The sequence below is a fragment of the Pholcus phalangioides genome, unplaced genomic scaffold (genome assembly GCF_987345545.1).
Source record: "Pholcus phalangioides strain wild (caught in Gottingen) unplaced genomic scaffold, Ppha-v1.0 ptg000011l_1, whole genome shotgun sequence".
Lineage (NCBI taxonomy): Eukaryota > Metazoa > Arthropoda > Arachnida > Araneae > Pholcidae > Pholcus > Pholcus phalangioides.
The window spans coordinates 60,222,817-60,243,917 of NW_028301604.1; the positions used below are offsets into that span (position 1 = coordinate 60,222,817).

Below are 21,101 nucleotides of genomic sequence, written 5' to 3' on the forward strand. Positions count from 1 at the left end.
ACACATGAAACAAATGCGATCCTTGGATTCATCTGATGTGGCCCGCTATCTCAATCCTAATTTTGTAAGAATGAACTAAGCGGCACATTCTCAGATGACCAGCAGCATATTTACAGATCACTAGAGTGACCTGGGGTGCTGTTTCTAGATCACTTTAGTTACCTGCGACACATTTACAGATCACTTAAGTGATCCGCATTGCATTTAGAGGTCACTTAAGTGGCTCTTTTTCCCTTTCCACTGCGTTCAATGTACCCATTTAGCATTCATACCCCGAAAAAGACAGCATATATAATTCCCCCCCCCCCCCCCATCGAGTTCAGGGTTGGAATAAGCTCCCTAGGAAATCAACTTGAAAATAATTTTTCTCATAGTGATATGCATATTTTTTTTCCGACTCCATGTCCAAAGTGGCCATTGTTCGGAAGTGGTGGTTACAGGAGGTTTTACTGTATATTCCTTTTTTTTTAACCCTGCTAATGCACAGATTGTCTCACCATCATTCCATGTAAAAATTGCAATTTTTTCTAAAAATATTCCTGATTTAAAGTACACTTCTCATAAATGTATGCAAATATATGTGCATGCTTACATTTAGTCCTTCTTGCCCGTGTCCTTCTCCTTCTATAACAGCTGCAGGGTCAAAACTGAGATCACTTAGATCTGGGGTGCGAGATAAAGTTGAATGATCTGTTAATGAAGACGAATGTCCATTTTGTTGAACAATACTGTTTTCTGGTGTATTTTGTTGTGAGGATGGTGGTACACTAGGTGGTCCACTAACTGGAGTATGGGGTGTGTGAGGAGTTTGTGGACCATGCATCATGTTTTGACTTTGTGATGATGGTGTGGCTGGCTGGCTTGGATGTGATGAACTTGATGATGATGTGACTGGAGCATGACGATTTGCAGAATTGGACTGTTCATGAACATTAGGAGGACCCATTTGCTTGAAAATAGAAAATAATGTGAGTACTACTGTTTGAAAATAATTATTACAAAACATTTATTATAGTCATGACATAAGATTCTGATCACATCAGAACTCTTGAAATTTGGACAAAAGCAGAAGTAATCATTAGCTTTATGTCAGACTAAATACATAATAAGTACATACATAAAAGTTGAGATTGCAAAGAAAAGACAAATTGATTGTGCATTATACTTTGAAGTATAAAGTTTTATTTTACATCCCTGAAAATTAAAGTTATACATTCTATTGAAAATAGTTAGAAATACTTTAAAATGTTTTGAGATGTTGTAAATGCCTGGCTGTATGCAATCAAACTACAAAGGAAGCCATTGAAGAAGAGGCCAATGGTTGATTAATTTTAATTCTGGGTGTACAACGAAGGGCTTTTACCACATTACACATCAAATTAAGAATCGTAAAAGTGCAGTGTATATCCAACATTATGAGTTAACCAGTCATCTGGTTAATGGACCATAATAATTATTCCATCATGGTAGCATAGAGGGAAATTAATTGGCCAGATGACTGGTTAACCCTTTCAGTACTGACGGTACTTTAACTTTTTAATCTCCGTAGCATCCCTTACATATGTTGTTGAGTGTTGATATTTTGAAGTATAAAGGATAAATAACAAAAAAGTGAACCTGTAAAAGTGTTCGCTGCTTTTAAAAAATGTTCCTTAACAAATGTATGAAACAAATTATGGCTTTTTCGTGATGAAATAAAAATAAAAATCTCCGTTATATTATGAAATTATTCAACATATTTGAATTGGTATTTTTTATTTTTATTGTAAGTACATAGTGTTGATGAAACTTTCAAGTACTAGGTTAATTAAATCGTTGTGTAATAAATAATATTTTGAAATTTTTTTTGGCTTTAATTAGAACTAAAATGACCTACAAAAATTTCATGATAATTGTTTAATTTTTTAATAATGTAGTACTGAAAGGGTTAAAGAAGTGCTGTCTGGCCATTGTACAGTCATAGGCATATCATAATGACTGTACAGGCATGAATGCATCAGGAATACCCATTTTTAATCTTTATAGGCAGCAAAGTGGTGGATCACTAAAGTTGTTTTTGTGTAATTTTACAGCTTCAAAATGCAAACTTTAACTGGTCTCTCCTTAAAAAAGCCTCATCTTAAGACTAGGTTTATCAAGGGGTCATTTTGACCCCTCTGAGAAGACTTTTCAATAAAAAATTACAATTCATAAAAAATGCCTTACATTAAAATATCAAAAATAAAAAATAATAATAAAAACTAATTATAACTGATGTAATTTTATTAAGGTTCGTTTTTTCTACTTTAACTTCATAATAGATAGGTGAATTTATATTTTTCTAATTAAATACCAAAGGGGTCATTTTGACTCCTTTGGTAGAAATAGGTTATGTCAACTCATGGTAAATCTAGTGTTAAACACAGCCATATTTTCAAAGGTAAAATTGTAGTAAATTAATAGTCCATCAAAGAAGTAGCCCATGATGATAGACCAGGCTTGTGTAGCCTAGGCAAGTAATAAGGTGTCAGTATTCATCTTCAAATTGTTAAGCATGAAATTGGCAAATCTATTTTTCTACTGTGTGTGAGGTTCAGTTGTATGCTGTGGCAGGATGGCTTGTATTCCCACCTCATATTTAAAAATATTACAGAAAACCCTTCATTAGCTGACAATCACTGTGATCACAGGGATCAAAACTGAGGCTTTTGTGATATGAAGCCATCACATAATCACACAGCAGCTGCATTTCAAAATTTTGATAAGCTAATAATTAATGGTCAAAACTAACTTAAGATAATTTTTTGTTGCGCCCTAATCCTTTTTTACACGAGGGCTGATTAGACCAGTATCTGTAGTTCATAGCTAATTCCAAATAACAGCCTTCAACAATGTTTCTTTTTTTCATGTCTTTCACTGGGAGGTTGGTGCATTAAACACTGGGAAAGGGGAGGATTCAAGGCAGCAATGTTCTCTGCTATCCTCTTGCTGTCATTTTGTAGTTTTATGCCGGGAAATATTCTGATAAGAACTGGATAAGTACATAATAAAACTCCCTGAAGTCTCCACATCTGAATTCGCTGTGTATTTTATCAACCTGGGTTACCACAAGCACCCATTGCGGAATGCATATTTGATATACAAAAATATCTGATATACACAATTGTATGGAAATATATATATATATAATATTTGATATATAAAATTTACAGAATATATATTTTGTTGCGTTTTTTTGTCAGTGCAGGAAAAATATTTTACCAAGTATAACTACTAGTACCATGGAACTGTATAAAAAAGTAAATTTTGTAACTTTGAAGAAATTATTTCGACCTAAACAACTTTTGATATGACTTCTAGCAATATTTGAAACATTTTCATTTTGTATTATTAAAAGTTTCCTCTATGAATATTATGTAGTTGAAGAATTAGCCATTGGACAGTGGTCCCTGTATATATAAAAAAAGAAAATAATCCTTTTTATTTTCCTTTTATTATCCTTTTCAAGAAGATTTTGAAAGTATGAGGAAATATACTCATTCCAATTGAAACATGTTGTTTCAAATATTTTATCTTGAAAAAATGAAAAATATTGTTATTCAGCAAAATTTTAATATTTTGAGTATATTAAACCTAATTTATATTTTTAAATTCATTTTCTTACTTGTTCATGGTGTATTAAAGTTTTTTCCATTGCGGCTAAGGGATCCAATGAAGAAACACTTTCGCTGAGATGGGATAAAGGACTACTAAAATCAGAAGCTTGAGAATGGAAATCAAATCCACCTGAAGGATTGTAACTTGATCCACCTGGTGTCACTTGACCACTCGGTACAGCTATATAGAAATATCAATTATATATTGTCATTCTGAGCTTTTTTTTTTTTTTTTCTTGTGTCATAACATCGAATAATACAGGGTGAGAACTTTCAAATATAGCTATAACTTTCAAATAGCTGGTCAGTTTCAGCTCAAATAACTTGTAAACCGCTGGTTATAGTAACATACTCTCAATTAGGAAAAGTATCGAAGTAGAGTGCCCTTTTAGGTATGTCATTTTTTTACTAGGTGCCTTATATAAACCGAGATACATAATTTAATTTTTTATACACTTCCCCCTTGTTCTCTAACTTTCAATTAGAAAGTTGTTTATACAAAAATTGCCACGTTTTTAAGACAAATAAATTACACTGGTCGAATGGTCGACGCGTTTCGGCTCTTCAATGGAGAGCCGTCATCAGGACCTCGTGGTCAGAACTCACACGAATGAAGAGTGATGTTTACGTCTGGTCGTCCGAAGAGTTCGCCTTTGTATTTGCTGCGTCCGAGTGGTCTTTGGATGCGAATTGGGGAGCCATCTGTTATAAAGTGTTGAAAGTTTTTTCACGACTGAGGTTAATAAAGCCTGTCCAAGCTGACGAAATAGGTGGTGTGTTTCTTCCATCATTAACGAGGAAATTCTGGCATGTTCTGATGAAGTATCCCTCGAGAAAATTCAATTCCGAATTGTGTGTTGCTTTTTTAAAAACAAATGCTTTGTCAAAATCAAAATGATGTGAATGTTGCCAGCAGTGTTGGGCAATAGCCGAATTATCCGTCCGTCCCTTCTCAACATGCTTTCGGTGTTCGAGAACTCAAATATTTAGATTTCTTCTAGTTTGGAATTTCTAGAATTTCTTCTAGAATTCCACTTCTCCTTGATTGAAATCGAAGAAATATGTCAACTCACCCAACTTTGTGTATCGCACAATTATTTTTCAGTGTTTGGAAAGTTTTACCGCCAAACAGAAGGTCTTGCCATGGGCAACCCACTCTCGCCTATCCTCTGTGACATATATATGGATTTTTTCGAAACAAAACTTTTGGAAACCCACCACTTCAAACTTTGGATCAGGTATGTTGATGACACATTCACTTTAGTTGATGAGACTGATGTCAATGTCACTGAGTTATTCAATTTTATGAATTCTATTGACCCACATATTGAATTCACCTATGAAATGGAAAAAAATAATATACTGCCTTTTCTCGACGTGCTCATTAAAAAGACAGACACTGAATTTCATACATCTGTGTACCGTAAGCCATTCGCTATCTCCATGCCACCTCATGCAAAATCCTTTCATCCTCCCAATCAGAAACTTTCGGCATTTTCTTCTTTTGTTCATCGAGCACTAAAACTTTGCAGTGATTCAGCCTCCCTCCAGAATGAACTCAATATCCTTCGTGACATCGCTTCTAATCGGGGTTTTTCACCTTTTATCATCGACAAGGTCCTCAGAAAAATGACCCAGACATGCGCCACGAACCTGCTTCCAGCTGACTCAAAACAGTTTTCTAATACCGTTGTTCTTCCATTCGTTTCTTCAAGTTTCATGATCTCTTCTATCTTCAAGAAATTTGACTTCCATACAATATTCCAGCCAACAAATATACTCACCTTTTCCCATCTGAAAGATCCTATCTCACCCTCCAAAGAATCTGGTATCTACTTCATCCCATGCAAGAATTGTGAAAATGGATATATTGGCCAAACTAGAAGAAATCTAAATATTCGAGTTCTCGAACACCGAAAGCATGTTGAGAAGGGACGGACGGATAATTCGGCTATTGCCCAACACTGCTGGCAACATTCACATCATTTTGATTTTGACAAAGCATTTGTTTTTAAAAAAGCAACACACAATTCGGAATTGAATTTTCTCGAGGGATACTTCATCAGAACATGCCAGAATTTCCTCGTTAATGATGGAAGAAACACACCACCTATTTCGTCAGCTTGGACAGGCTTTATTAACCTCAGTCGTGAAAAAACTTTCAACACTTTACAACAGATGGCTCCCCAATTCGCATCCAAAGACCACTCGGACGCAGCAAATACAAAGGCGAACTCTTCGGACGACCAGACGTAAACATCACTCTTCATTCGTGTGAGTTCTGACCACGAGGTCCTGATGACGGCTCTCCATTGAAGAGCCGAAACGCGTCGACCATTCGACCAGTGTAATTTATTTGTCTTAAAAACGTGGCAATTTTTGTATAAATTAAAACCAGGCAAAGTTACTCATTTTTTTGTGATAATATTTTAGCCCAACGTGTGCTTTCTTTTCATACTACATCCGTTGATTCCTGGGACTTCGCCAATATGAACTCGATCAACCATTTTTGTGCCCTCCGTATCAAGAAACTCCGGATTCTTAACAAGATTGCATTCCTGAAACGTTGCAGAGATCACAAGGTAATGCCACAATTTTTACAAGTTTTTTCCAATCAGCCTGTTTCCGTTCGCATCAAACGCAACCTTTTCAATTGTCGACTTGCAATTTTGCGATCGATCATCCATGGTCACCGTCGCAATCTTGCTAAAATTGAATTGGATTTGTACAAACTGCATCTCTCTCTCGCACATTCTCGTGATGATTTCGTCCAGCTTGACGCAAGATCGTTCCACCGGGCACTTCACGTGTATCGCCAACATCAAGAAATTTTGGATAATAAGTTCACTCAGCTTCTTGCAAGAAGTTCTTCGAAAAAAAGTTCTCATAAATTTTCTGACTTCTCGAATGCTCCAAAAGTTGTCAATCTTTCGAGTGAAACATTGTCTGGTGCCCATTTGAAAGTACTTGAATACGGACTTAATTTCGCATCACCTAGGCCTCATTTTTGTCCTACAAAACTTCTTGCGCCCATCGAACGGTCGTTCCTCAACAGTAAAATTTCTCCTGATCAGAAAGAATCTCTTCGGCACTTGGTTTCCTCTTCAGTTTCGGCCAATCGAAAAACCATTTCTTCACCATTTGAGAAATCTGAGATCTCTGCCATTCGAGAACTTAAAAGAAACAACAATATTTTCATCACTCAAGCTGACAAAGGTGGCCAAATTGTTGTACTTGATAAATCCATGTATCAAGAGTCGGTTGAAAAATTAATTAGCGATAGACCATATACTTGTCTCAATACGGATCCAGCTCCTACCCTTCTAAAACTGGTTCAAAAGAAAATCAATCAGACTCCCATTCTACATTCTTCGACCAAGAAACGCATCTTTCCATCCGCCGCAAACTGCGGGAGACTTTATGCTCTTCCAAAAATACACAAACCTTCATTTTCAGTAAGACCTATAATTTCTTGCATTGGATCACCTACGCATCAACTTGCTAAATTTCTCGTTGAACTTTTGTCCCCTCTCTGCAAAAAACATCGTTTCACAGTAAAGAATTCCTCAGAATTCGTTTCCATCATCCGCAGCATTCAACCAGATAACGCTACAATGATTTCCTTCGATATCAAATCCATGTTTACTAACATTCCCATCAGCGGTGCAATTTCTTTCCTGAAACAACGTCTGCAAGAATTCCACTTCTCCTCGATTGAAATCGAAGAAATATGTCAACTCACCCAACTTTGTGTATCGCACAATTATTTTTCAGTGTTTGGAAAGTTTTACCGCCAAACAGAAGGTCTTGCCATGGGCAACCCACTCTCGCCTATCCTCTGTGACATATATATGGATTTTTTCGAAACAAAACTTTTGGAAACCCACCACTTCAAACTTTGGATCAGGTATGTTGATGACACATTCACTTTAGTTGATGAGACTGATGTCAATGTCACTGAGTTATTCAATTTTATGAATTCTATTGACCCACATATTGAATTCACCTATGAAATGGAAAAAAATAATATACTGCCTTTTCTCGACGTGCTCATTAAAAAGACAGACACTGAATTTCATACATCTGTGTACCGTAAGCCATTCGCTATCTCCATGCCACCTCATGCAAAATCCTTTCATCCTCCCAATCAGAAACTTTCGGCATTTTCTTCTTTTGTTCATCGAGCACTAAAACTTTGCAGTGATTCAGCCTCCCTCCAGAATGAACTCAATATCCTTCGTGACATCGCTTCTAATCGGGGTTTTTCACCTTTTATCATCGACAAGGTCCTCAGAAAAATGACCCAGACATGCGCCACGAACCTGCTTCCAGCTGACTCAAAACAGTTTTCTAATACCGTTGTTCTTCCATTCGTTTCTTCAAGTTTCATGATCTCTTCTATCTTCAAGAAATTTGACTTCCATACAATATTCCAGCCAACAAATATACTCACCTTTTCCCATCTGAAAGATCCTATCTCACCCTCCAAAGAATCTGGTATCTACTTCATCCCATGCAAGAATTGTGAAAATGGATATATTGGCCAAACTAGAAGAAATCTAAATATTCGAGTTCTCGAACACCGAAAGCATGTTGAGAAGGGACGGACGGATAATTCGGCTATTGCCCAACACTGCTGGCAACATTCACATCATTTTGATTTTGACAAAGCATTTGTTTTTAAAAAAGCAACACACAATTCGGAATTGAATTTTCTCGAGGGATACTTCATCAGAACATGCCAGAATTTCCTCGTTAATGATGGAAGAAACACACCACCTATTTCGTCAGCTTGGACAGGCTTTATTAACCTCAGTCGTGAAAAAACTTTCAACACTTTACAACAGATGGCTCCCCAATTCGCATCCAAAGACCACTCGGACGCAGCAAATACAAAGGCGAACTCTTCGGACGACCAGACGTAAACATCACTCTTCATTCGTGTGAGTTCTGACCACGAGGTCCTGATGACGGCTCTCCATTGAAGAGCCGAAACGCGTCGACCATTCGACCAGTGTAATTTATTTGTCTTAAAAACGTGGCAATTTTTGTATAAATTAAAACCAGGCAAAGTTACTCATTTTTTTGTGATAATATTTTAGCCCAACGTGTGCTTTCTTTTCATACTACATCCGTTGATTCCTGGGACTTCGCCAATATGAACTCGATCAACCATTTTTGTGCCCTCCGTATCAAGAAACTCCGGATTCTTAACAAGATTGCATTCCTGAAACGTTGCAGAGATCACAAGGTAATGCCACAATTTTTACAAGTTTTTTCCAATCAGCCTGTTTCCGTTCGCATCAAACGCAACCTTTTCAATTGTCGACTTGCAATTTTGCGATCGATCATCCATGGTCACCGTCGCAATCTTGCTAAAATTGAATTGGATTTGTACAAACTGCATCTCTCTCTCGCACATTCTCGTGATGATTTCGTCCAGCTTGACGCAAGATCGTTCCACCGGGCACTTCACGTGTATCGCCAACATCAAGAAATTTTGGATAATAAGTTCACTCAGCTTCTTGCAAGAAGTTCTTCGAAAAAAAGTTCTCATAAATTTTCTGACTTCTCGAATGCTCCAAAAGTTGTCAATCTTTCGAGTGAAACATTGTCTGGTGCCCATTTGAAAGTACTTGAATACGGACTTAATTTCGCATCACCTAGGCCTCATTTTTGTCCTACAAAACTTCTTGCGCCCATCGAACGGTCGTTCCTCAACAGTAAAATTTCTCCTGATCAGAAAGAATCTCTTCGGCACTTGGTTTCCTCTTCAGTTTCGGCCAATCGAAAAACCATTTCTTCACCATTTGAGAAATCTGAGATCTCTGCCATTCGAGAACTTAAAAGAAACAACAATATTTTCATCACTCAAGCTGACAAAGGTGGCCAAATTGTTGTACTTGATAAATCCATGTATCAAGAGTCGGTTGAAAAATTAATTAGCGATAGACCATATACTTGTCTCAATACGGATCCAGCTCCTACCCTTCTAAAACTGGTTCAAAAGAAAATCAATCAGACTCCCATTCTACATTCTTCGACCAAGAAACGCATCTTTCCATCCGCCGCAAACTGCGGGAGACTTTATGCTCTTCCAAAAATACACAAACCTTCATTTTCAGTAAGACCTATAATTTCTTGCATTGGATCACCTACGCATCAACTTGCTAAATTTCTCGTTGAACTTTTGTCCCCTCTCTGCAAAAAACATCGTTTCACAGTAAAGAATTCCTCAGAATTCGTTTCCATCATCCGCAGCATTCAACCAGATAACGCTACAATGATTTCCTTCGATATCAAATCCATGTTTACTAACATTCCCATCAGCGGTGCAATTTCTTTCCTGAAACAACGTCTGCAAGAATTCCACTTCTCCTCGATTGAAATCGAAGAAATATGTCAACTCACCCAACTTTGTGTATCGCACAATTATTTTTCAGTGTTTGGAAAGTTTTACCGCCAAACAGAAGGTCTTGCCATGGGCAACCCACTCTCGCCTATCCTCTGTGACATATATATGGATTTTTTCGAAACAAAACTTTTGGAAACCCACCACTTCAAACTTTGGATCAGGTATGTTGATGACACATTCACTTTAGTTGATGAGACTGATGTCAATGTCACTGAGTTATTCAATTTTATGAATTCTATTGACCCACATATTGAATTCACCTATGAAATGGAAAAAAATAATATACTGCCTTTTCTCGACGTGCTCATTAAAAAGACAGACACTGAATTTCATACATCTGTGTACCGTAAGCCATTCGCTATCTCCATGCCACCTCATGCAAAATCCTTTCATCCTCCCAATCAGAAACTTTCGGCATTTTCTTCTTTTGTTCATCGAGCACTAAAACTTTGCAGTGATTCAGCCTCCCTCCAGAATGAACTCAATATCCTTCGTGACATCGCTTCTAATCGGGGTTTTTCACCTTTTATCATCGACAAGGTCCTCAGAAAAATGACCCAGACATGCGCCACGAACCTGCTTCCAGCTGACTCAAAACAGTTTTCTAATACCGTTGTTCTTCCATTCGTTTCTTCAAGTTTCATGATCTCTTCTATCTTCAAGAAATTTGACTTCCATACAATATTCCAGCCAACAAATATACTCACCTTTTCCCATCTGAAAGATCCTATCTCACCCTCCAAAGAATCTGGTATCTACTTCATCCCATGCAAGAATTGTGAAAATGGATATATTGGCCAAACTAGAAGAAATCTAAATATTCGAGTTCTCGAACACCGAAAGCATGTTGAGAAGGGACGGACGGATAATTCGGCTATTGCCCAACACTGCTGGCAACATTCACATCATTTTGATTTTGACAAAGCATTTGTTTTTAAAAAAGCAACACACAATTCGGAATTGAATTTTCTCGAGGGATACTTCATCAGAACATGCCAGAATTTCCTCGTTAATGATGGAAGAAACACACCACCTATTTCGTCAGCTTGGACAGGCTTTATTAACCTCAGTCGTGAAAAAACTTTCAACACTTTACAACAGATGGCTCCCCAATTCGCATCCAAAGACCACTCGGACGCAGCAAATACAAAGGCGAACTCTTCGGACGACCAGACGTAAACATCACTCTTCATTCGTGTGAGTTCTGACCACGAGGTCCTGATGACGGCTCTCCATTGAAGAGCCGAAACGCGTCGACCATTCGACCAGTGTAATTTATTTGTCTTAAAAACGTGGCAATTTTTGTATAAATTAAAACCAGGCAAAGTTACTCATTTTTTTGTGATAATATTTTAGCCCAACGTGTGCTTTCTTTTCATACTACATCCGTTGATTCCTGGGACTTCGCCAATATGAACTCGATCAACCATTTTTGTGCCCTCCGTATCAAGAAACTCCGGATTCTTAACAAGATTGCATTCCTGAAACGTTGCAGAGATCACAAGGTAATGCCACAATTTTTACAAGTTTTTTCCAATCAGCCTGTTTCCGTTCGCATCAAACGCAACCTTTTCAATTGTCGACTTGCAATTTTGCGATCGATCATCCATGGTCACCGTCGCAATCTTGCTAAAATTGAATTGGATTTGTACAAACTGCATCTCTCTCTCGCACATTCTCGTGATGATTTCGTCCAGCTTGACGCAAGATCGTTCCACCGGGCACTTCACGTGTATCGCCAACATCAAGAAATTTTGGATAATAAGTTCACTCAGCTTCTTGCAAGAAGTTCTTCGAAAAAAAGTTCTCATAAATTTTCTGACTTCTCGAATGCTCCAAAAGTTGTCAATCTTTCGAGTGAAACATTGTCTGGTGCCCATTTGAAAGTACTTGAATACGGACTTAATTTCGCATCACCTAGGCCTCATTTTTGTCCTACAAAACTTCTTGCGCCCATCGAACGGTCGTTCCTCAACAGTAAAATTTCTCCTGATCAGAAAGAATCTCTTCGGCACTTGGTTTCCTCTTCAGTTTCGGCCAATCGAAAAACCATTTCTTCACCATTTGAGAAATCTGAGATCTCTGCCATTCGAGAACTTAAAAGAAACAACAATATTTTCATCACTCAAGCTGACAAAGGTGGCCAAATTGTTGTACTTGATAAATCCATGTATCAAGAGTCGGTTGAAAAATTAATTAGCGATAGACCATATACTTGTCTCAATACGGATCCAGCTCCTACCCTTCTAAAACTGGTTCAAAAGAAAATCAATCAGACTCCCATTCTACATTCTTCGACCAAGAAACGCATCTTTCCATCCGCCGCAAACTGCGGGAGACTTTATGCTCTTCCAAAAATACACAAACCTTCATTTTCAGTAAGACCTATAATTTCTTGCATTGGATCACCTACGCATCAACTTGCTAAATTTCTCGTTGAACTTTTGTCCCCTCTCTGCAAAAAACATCGTTTCACAGTAAAGAATTCCTCAGAATTCGTTTCCATCATCCGCAGCATTCAACCAGATAACGCTACAATGATTTCCTTCGATATCAAATCCATGTTTACTAACATTCCCATCAGCGGTGCAATTTCTTTCCTGAAACAACGTCTGCAAGAATTCCACTTCTCCTCGATTGAAATCGAAGAAATATGTCAACTCACCCAACTTTGTGTATCGCACAATTATTTTTCAGTGTTTGGAAAGTTTTACCGCCAAACAGAAGGTCTTGCCATGGGCAACCCACTCTCGCCTATCCTCTGTGACATATATATGGATTTTTTCGAAACAAAACTTTTGGAAACCCACCACTTCAAACTTTGGATCAGGTATGTTGATGACACATTCACTTTAGTTGATGAGACTGATGTCAATGTCACTGAGTTATTCAATTTTATGAATTCTATTGACCCACATATTGAATTCACCTATGAAATGGAAAAAAATAATATACTGCCTTTTCTCGACGTGCTCATTAAAAAGACAGACACTGAATTTCATACATCTGTGTACCGTAAGCCATTCGCTATCTCCATGCCACCTCATGCAAAATCCTTTCATCCTCCCAATCAGAAACTTTCGGCATTTTCTTCTTTTGTTCATCGAGCACTAAAACTTTGCAGTGATTCAGCCTCCCTCCAGAATGAACTCAATATCCTTCGTGACATCGCTTCTAATCGGGGTTTTTCACCTTTTATCATCGACAAGGTCCTCAGAAAAATGACCCAGACATGCGCCACGAACCTGCTTCCAGCTGACTCAAAACAGTTTTCTAATACCGTTGTTCTTCCATTCGTTTCTTCAAGTTTCATGATCTCTTCTATCTTCAAGAAATTTGACTTCCATACAATATTCCAGCCAACAAATATACTCACCTTTTCCCATCTGAAAGATCCTATCTCACCCTCCAAAGAATCTGGTATCTACTTCATCCCATGCAAGAATTGTGAAAATGGATATATTGGCCAAACTAGAAGAAATCTAAATATTCGAGTTCTCGAACACCGAAAGCATGTTGAGAAGGGACGGACGGATAATTCGGCTATTGCCCAACACTGCTGGCAACATTCACATCATTTTGATTTTGACAAAGCATTTGTTTTTAAAAAAGCAACACACAATTCGGAATTGAATTTTCTCGAGGGATACTTCATCAGAACATGCCAGAATTTCCTCGTTAATGATGGAAGAAACACACCACCTATTTCGTCAGCTTGGACAGGCTTTATTAACCTCAGTCGTGAAAAAACTTTCAACACTTTACAACAGATGGCTCCCCAATTCGCATCCAAAGACCACTCGGACGCAGCAAATACAAAGGCGAACTCTTCGGACGACCAGACGTAAACATCACTCTTCATTCGTGTGAGTTCTGACCACGAGGTCCTGATGACGGCTCTCCATTGAAGAGCCGAAACGCGTCGACCATTCGACCAGTGTAATTTATTTGTCTTAAAAACGTGGCAATTTTTGTATAAATTAAAACCAGGCAAAGTTACTCATTTTTTTGTGATAATATTTTAGCCCAACGTGTGCTTTCTTTTCATACTACATCCGTTGATTCCTGGGACTTCGCCAATATGAACTCGATCAACCATTTTTGTGCCCTCCGTATCAAGAAACTCCGGATTCTTAACAAGATTGCATTCCTGAAACGTTGCAGAGATCACAAGGTAATGCCACAATTTTTACAAGTTTTTTCCAATCAGCCTGTTTCCGTTCGCATCAAACGCAACCTTTTCAATTGTCGACTTGCAATTTTGCGATCGATCATCCATGGTCACCGTCGCAATCTTGCTAAAATTGAATTGGATTTGTACAAACTGCATCTCTCTCTCGCACATTCTCGTGATGATTTCGTCCAGCTTGACGCAAGATCGTTCCACCGGGCACTTCACGTGTATCGCCAACATCAAGAAATTTTGGATAATAAGTTCACTCAGCTTCTTGCAAGAAGTTCTTCGAAAAAAAGTTCTCATAAATTTTCTGACTTCTCGAATGCTCCAAAAGTTGTCAATCTTTCGAGTGAAACATTGTCTGGTGCCCATTTGAAAGTACTTGAATACGGACTTAATTTCGCATCACCTAGGCCTCATTTTTGTCCTACAAAACTTCTTGCGCCCATCGAACGGTCGTTCCTCAACAGTAAAATTTCTCCTGATCAGAAAGAATCTCTTCGGCACTTGGTTTCCTCTTCAGTTTCGGCCAATCGAAAAACCATTTCTTCACCATTTGAGAAATCTGAGATCTCTGCCATTCGAGAACTTAAAAGAAACAACAATATTTTCATCACTCAAGCTGACAAAGGTGGCCAAATTGTTGTACTTGATAAATCCATGTATCAAGAGTCGGTTGAAAAATTAATTAGCGATAGACCATATACTTGTCTCAATACGGATCCAGCTCCTACCCTTCTAAAACTGGTTCAAAAGAAAATCAATCAGACTCCCATTCTACATTCTTCGACCAAGAAACGCATCTTTCCATCCGCCGCAAACTGCGGGAGACTTTATGCTCTTCCAAAAATACACAAACCTTCATTTTCAGTAAGACCTATAATTTCTTGCATTGGATCACCTACGCATCAACTTGCTAAATTTCTCGTTGAACTTTTGTCCCCTCTCTGCAAAAAACATCGTTTCACAGTAAAGAATTCCTCAGAATTCGTTTCCATCATCCGCAGCATTCAACCAGATAACGCTACAATGATTTCCTTCGATATCAAATCCATGTTTACTAACATTCCCATCAGCGGTGCAATTTCTTTCCTGAAACAACGTCTGCAAGAATTCCACTTCTCCTCGATTGAAATCGAAGAAATATGTCAACTCACCCAACTTTGTGTATCGCACAATTATTTTTCAGTGTTTGGAAAGTTTTACCGCCAAACAGAAGGTCTTGCCATGGGCAACCCACTCTCGCCTATCCTCTGTGACATATATATGGATTTTTTCGAAACAAAACTTTTGGAAACCCACCACTTCAAACTTTGGATCAGGTATGTTGATGACACATTCACTTTAGTTGATGAGACTGATGTCAATGTCACTGAGTTATTCAATTTTATGAATTCTATTGACCCACATATTGAATTCACCTATGAAATGGAAAAAAATAATATACTGCCTTTTCTCGACGTGCTCATTAAAAAGACAGACACTGAATTTCATACATCTGTGTACCGTAAGCCATTCGCTATCTCCATGCCACCTCATGCAAAATCCTTTCATCCTCCCAATCAGAAACTTTCGGCATTTTCTTCTTTTGTTCATCGAGCACTAAAACTTTGCAGTGATTCAGCCTCCCTCCAGAATGAACTCAATATCCTTCGTGACATCGCTTCTAATCGGGGTTTTTCACCTTTTATCATCGACAAGGTCCTCAGAAAAATGACCCAGACATGCGCCACGAACCTGCTTCCAGCTGACTCAAAACAGTTTTCTAATACCGTTGTTCTTCCATTCGTTTCTTCAAGTTTCATGATCTCTTCTATCTTCAAGAAATTTGACTTCCATACAATATTCCAGCCAACAAATATACTCACCTTTTCCCATCTGAAAGATCCTATCTCACCCTCCAAAGAATCTGGTATCTACTTCATCCCATGCAAGAATTGTGAAAATGGATATATTGGCCAAACTAGAAGAAATCTAAATATTCGAGTTCTCGAACACCGAAAGCATGTTGAGAAGGGACGGACGGATAATTCGGCTATTGCCCAACACTGCTGGCAACATTCACATCATTTTGATTTTGACAAAGCATTTGTTTTTAAAAAAGCAACACACAATTCGGAATTGAATTTTCTCGAGGGATACTTCATCAGAACATGCCAGAATTTCCTCGTTAATGATGGAAGAAACACACCACCTATTTCGTCAGCTTGGACAGGCTTTATTAACCTCAGTCGTGAAAAAACTTTCAACACTTTACAACAGATGGCTCCCCAATTCGCATCCAAAGACCACTCGGACGCAGCAAATACAAAGGCGAACTCTTCGGACGACCAGACGTAAACATCACTCTTCATTCGTGTGAGTTCTGACCACGAGGTCCTGATGACGGCTCTCCATTGAAGAGCCGAAACGCGTCGACCATTCGACCAGTGTAATTTATTTGTCTTAAAAACGTGGCAATTTTTGTATAAATTAAAACCAGGCAAAGTTACTCATTTTTTTGTGATAATATTTTAGCCCAACGTGTGCTTTCTTTTCATACTACATCCGTTGATTCCTGGGACTTCGCCAATATGAACTCGATCAACCATTTTTGTGCCCTCCGTATCAAGAAACTCCGGATTCTTAACAAGATTGCATTCCTGAAACGTTGCAGAGATCACAAGGTAATGCCACAATTTTTACAAGTTTTTTCCAATCAGCCTGTTTCCGTTCGCATCAAACGCAACCTTTTCAATTGTCGACTTGCAATTTTGCGATCGATCATCCATGGTCACCGTCGCAATCTTGCTAAAATTGAATTGGATTTGTACAAACTGCATCTCTCTCTCGCACATTCTCGTGATGATTTCGTCCAGCTTGACGCAAGATCGTTCCACCGGGCACTTCACGTGTATCGCCAACATCAAGAAATTTTGGATAATAAGTTCACTCAGCTTCTTGCAAGAAGTTCTTCGAAAAAAAGTTCTCATAAATTTTCTGACTTCTCGAATGCTCCAAAAGTTGTCAATCTTTCGAGTGAAACATTGTCTGGTGCCCATTTGAAAGTACTTGAATACGGACTTAATTTCGCATCACCTAGGCCTCATTTTTGTCCTACAAAACTTCTTGCGCCCATCGAACGGTCGTTCCTCAACAGTAAAATTTCTCCTGATCAGAAAGAATCTCTTCGGCACTTGGTTTCCTCTTCAGTTTCGGCCAATCGAAAAACCATTTCTTCACCATTTGAGAAATCTGAGATCTCTGCCATTCGAGAACTTAAAAGAAACAACAATATTTTCATCACTCAAGCTGACAAAGGTGGCCAAATTGTTGTACTTGATAAATCCATGTATCAAGAGTCGGTTGAAAAATTAATTAGCGATAGACCATATACTTGTCTCAATACGGATCCAGCTCCTACCCTTCTAAAACTGGTTCAAAAGAAAATCAATCAGACTCCCATTCTACATTCTTCGACCAAGAAACGCATCTTTCCATCCGCCGCAAACTGCGGGAGACTTTATGCTCTTCCAAAAATACACAAACCTTCATTTTCAGTAAGACCTATAATTTCTTGCATTGGATCACCTACGCATCAACTTGCTAAATTTCTCGTTGAACTTTTGTCCCCTCTCTGCAAAAAACATCGTTTCACAGTAAAGAATTCCTCAGAATTCGTTTCCATCATCCGCAGCATTCAACCAGATAACGCTACAATGATTTCCTTCGATATCAAATCCATGTTTACTAACATTCCCATCAGCGGTGCAATTTCTTTCCTGAAACAACGTCTGCAAGAATTCCACTTCTCCTCGATTGAAATCGAAGAAATATGTCAACTCACCCAACTTTGTGTATCGCACAATTATTTTTCAGTGTTTGGAAAGTTTTACCGCCAAACAGAAGGTCTTGCCATGGGCAACCCACTCTCGCCTATCCTCTGTGACATATATATGGATTTTTTCGAAACAAAACTTTTGGAAACCCACCACTTCAAACTTTGGATCAGGTATGTTGATGACACATTCACTTTAGTTGATGAGACTGATGTCAATGTCACTGAGTTATTCAATTTTATGAATTCTATTGACCCACATATTGAATTCACCTATGAAATGGAAAAAAATAATATACTGCCTTTTCTCGACGTGCTCATTAAAAAGACAGACACTGAATTTCATACATCTGTGTACCGTAAGCCATTCGCTATCTCCATGCCACCTCATGCAAAATCCTTTCATCCTCCCAATCAGAAACTTTCGGCATTTTCTTCTTTTGTTCATCGAGCACTAAAACTTTGCAGTGATTCAGCCTCCCTCCAGAATGAACTCAATATCCTTCGTGACATCGCTTCTAATCGGGGTTTTTCACCTTTTATCATCGACAAGGTCCTCAGAAAAATGACCCAGACATGCGCCACGAACCTGCTTCCAGCTGACTCAAAACAGTTTTCTAATACCGTTGTTCTTCCATTCGTTTCTTCAAGTTTCATGATCTCTTCTATCTTCAAGAAATTTGACTTCCATACAATATTCCAGCCAACAAATATACTCACCTTTTCCCATCTGAAAGATCCTATCTCACCCTCCAAAGAATCTGGTATCTACTTCATCCCATGCAAGAATTGTGAAAATGGATATATTGGCCAAACTAGAAGAAATCTAAATATTCGAGTTCTCGAACACCGAAAGCATGTTGAGAAGGGACGGACGGATAATTCGGCTATTGCCCAACACTGCTGGCAACATTCACATCATTTTGATTTTGACAAAGCATTTGTTTTTAAAAAAGCAACACACAATTCGGAATTGAATTTTCTCGAGGGATACTTCATCAGAACATGCCAGAATTTCCTCGTTAATGATGGAAGAAACACACCACCTATTTCGTCAGCTTGGACAGGCTTTATTAACCTCAGTCGTGAAAAAACTTTCAACACTTTACAACAGATGGCTCCCCAATTCGCATCCAAAGACCACTCGGACGCAGCAAATACAAAGGCGAACTCTTCGGACGACCAGACGTAAACATCACTCTTCATTCGTGTGAGTTCTGACCACGAGGTCCTGATGACGGCTCTCCATTGAAGAGCCGAAACGCGTCGACCATTCGACCAGTGTAATTTATTTGTCTTAAAAACGTGGCAATTTTTGTATAAATTAAAACCAGGCAAAGTTACTCATTTTTTTGTGATAATAGAAAGTTGTTGCCCTGTCCTTTCTGAGCCCAACAAAATAATATACTTCTAAGTGTAATATTAGCTGTATGAGATATTTGAATTCAAAAATCTCTGAAAATTAGGGGAAGAACAGCTTAAATCAAGGGACAAGCTTGTTCTTTGCTGTTCATATGCTTTATAAGCTGTTCTTTCATATTTTTGTGGTTTTTGAATTCAAAAATGTCTTGGCTAATATTACACTTAGAAACATGGATGATTTTATTTTATTTATTTATTTTTTTTTTGCTGGGCTCAAGAGAGAGAGAGAGAGCAACAATTTTTTTTTTAATTGAAAGTTAAAAGACAGGAGACCATATAAAAAATTAAACTTTTATCTTGTTAGTAAAACAAAAGACATATCTAAAATGAGCATATTATTTGGATACTTCTTTTAATTGAAAATATGTTTATATAACCAATGGTTCAAGTTATTTGAGCTAAAAATGACTCAAGTTTTCACCCTGTGCATTAAAAAAGAAACCAAAAAAATTGACTAGTAACATACAGTGGAACCCCTGGGTAATGGGCAATGTTGGGTCTAAGCTTTTGTTTGCTGATTTGGGAGTATCTATTAATATATAGCAAAATAGATTGAGGCCCTGTTTCACAGGCTTGAAAAATGTCTGCTAATGGGTAGTGTCCTCTAATAGGAGATGTCTGTTAAGGAGGTCCCACTGTTATATCTGGTTCAAATTCACAAATATAGCTATCCCATAATGTTCAAAACTAAAACAAATGAAATTTAATACTTATAAACAGTCAATGATATACAAATAAATATGCAAAGTCAACTAATATACTAACATTGTATATCTGGTGTAGAAAGTGCAGGATAAGGTGACAGTCCTTGACCCATTTCCCAAGTGCTTGTAGTTGGCATTGTCATACTACTTGGTGACATTGCTTTGAAGCGTTTTGATGCTGGACATAAATCTAATAAATCAGAAAAAATTTTCAAGGTATGACAAACTGATAAAGACACACATACTCTGTAAAGTTTCATTGCTGGTTTGAAGTAAAAACTACCTTTTATTATTACTCCATTGTTTTATTTTTTTAACTTGACTCTAATTCTTTTTATGAATTTTTGAATGTACAGTTGTACCCTCTTATAACAAGCTATCTTTTAGCTAGATTCTAGATCTAACCAGAAAATTAATGCATTTGATTTGATACAATACTGACTGTATGGCAATTTTGTCGCTTGTAGTAAGCAAGTTTTTGGGATAGCTCGGATTTAATGAGTAATTTAAAAAAGAATCTTGAAAAAATAAATATAAAATGAGAGAGAGAAAAAAAAATTCTAGGAGAACCACAAAATTGTTTGATTGTTTGAGTTTCTTTTGCCTCTCTTATAATATAGAGATAATACACTGCTCAAAACAATCAAGGAAAATGTGGTTTTATTTAATTGTAAGTTTTAAACTTTTTAATTGATAAAATAATGACAAAGAACATTGTCAGGTATCCACAAAGAGTTGTGTCACACGAGTAAATCATCAACTAAATTTTAATGAATTTAAATAAATAATAAATATCCCCAAATTATTTTGAGCCATGTGCAATTGATGAGGGATAAATTTCAATTCCACGAAAGGCCTATTACCCCATGAGGTTTGTTTGTTTTTCAATGCACAGGAACAGAAACACTTCGTATAGAAGGGAAGGAAGGAT

The 21,101-nt window shown here is 37.7% G+C and overlaps 1 protein-coding gene across 2 annotated transcripts in view; it reads right to left on the reverse strand.

Annotated features, from left to right (window-relative positions):
* Positions 1-21,101, reverse strand: part of LOC149080646 (zinc finger MIZ domain-containing protein 1-like) — a 128,690-nt gene that overhangs the window by 4,884 nt on the left and 102,705 nt on the right. For both annotated transcript variants that reach the window (XM_089239814.1, XM_089239813.1), the window contains 3 exons: positions 20,232-20,360; positions 3,644-3,816; positions 593-949 (listed from right to left, as the gene is read on the reverse strand). In XM_089239814.1, coding sequence (XP_089095940.1) covers positions 593-949; positions 3,644-3,816; positions 20,232-20,360 — 659 coding nt within the window. The remainder of the gene's footprint in view (positions 1-592; positions 950-3,643; positions 3,817-20,231; positions 20,361-21,101) is intronic.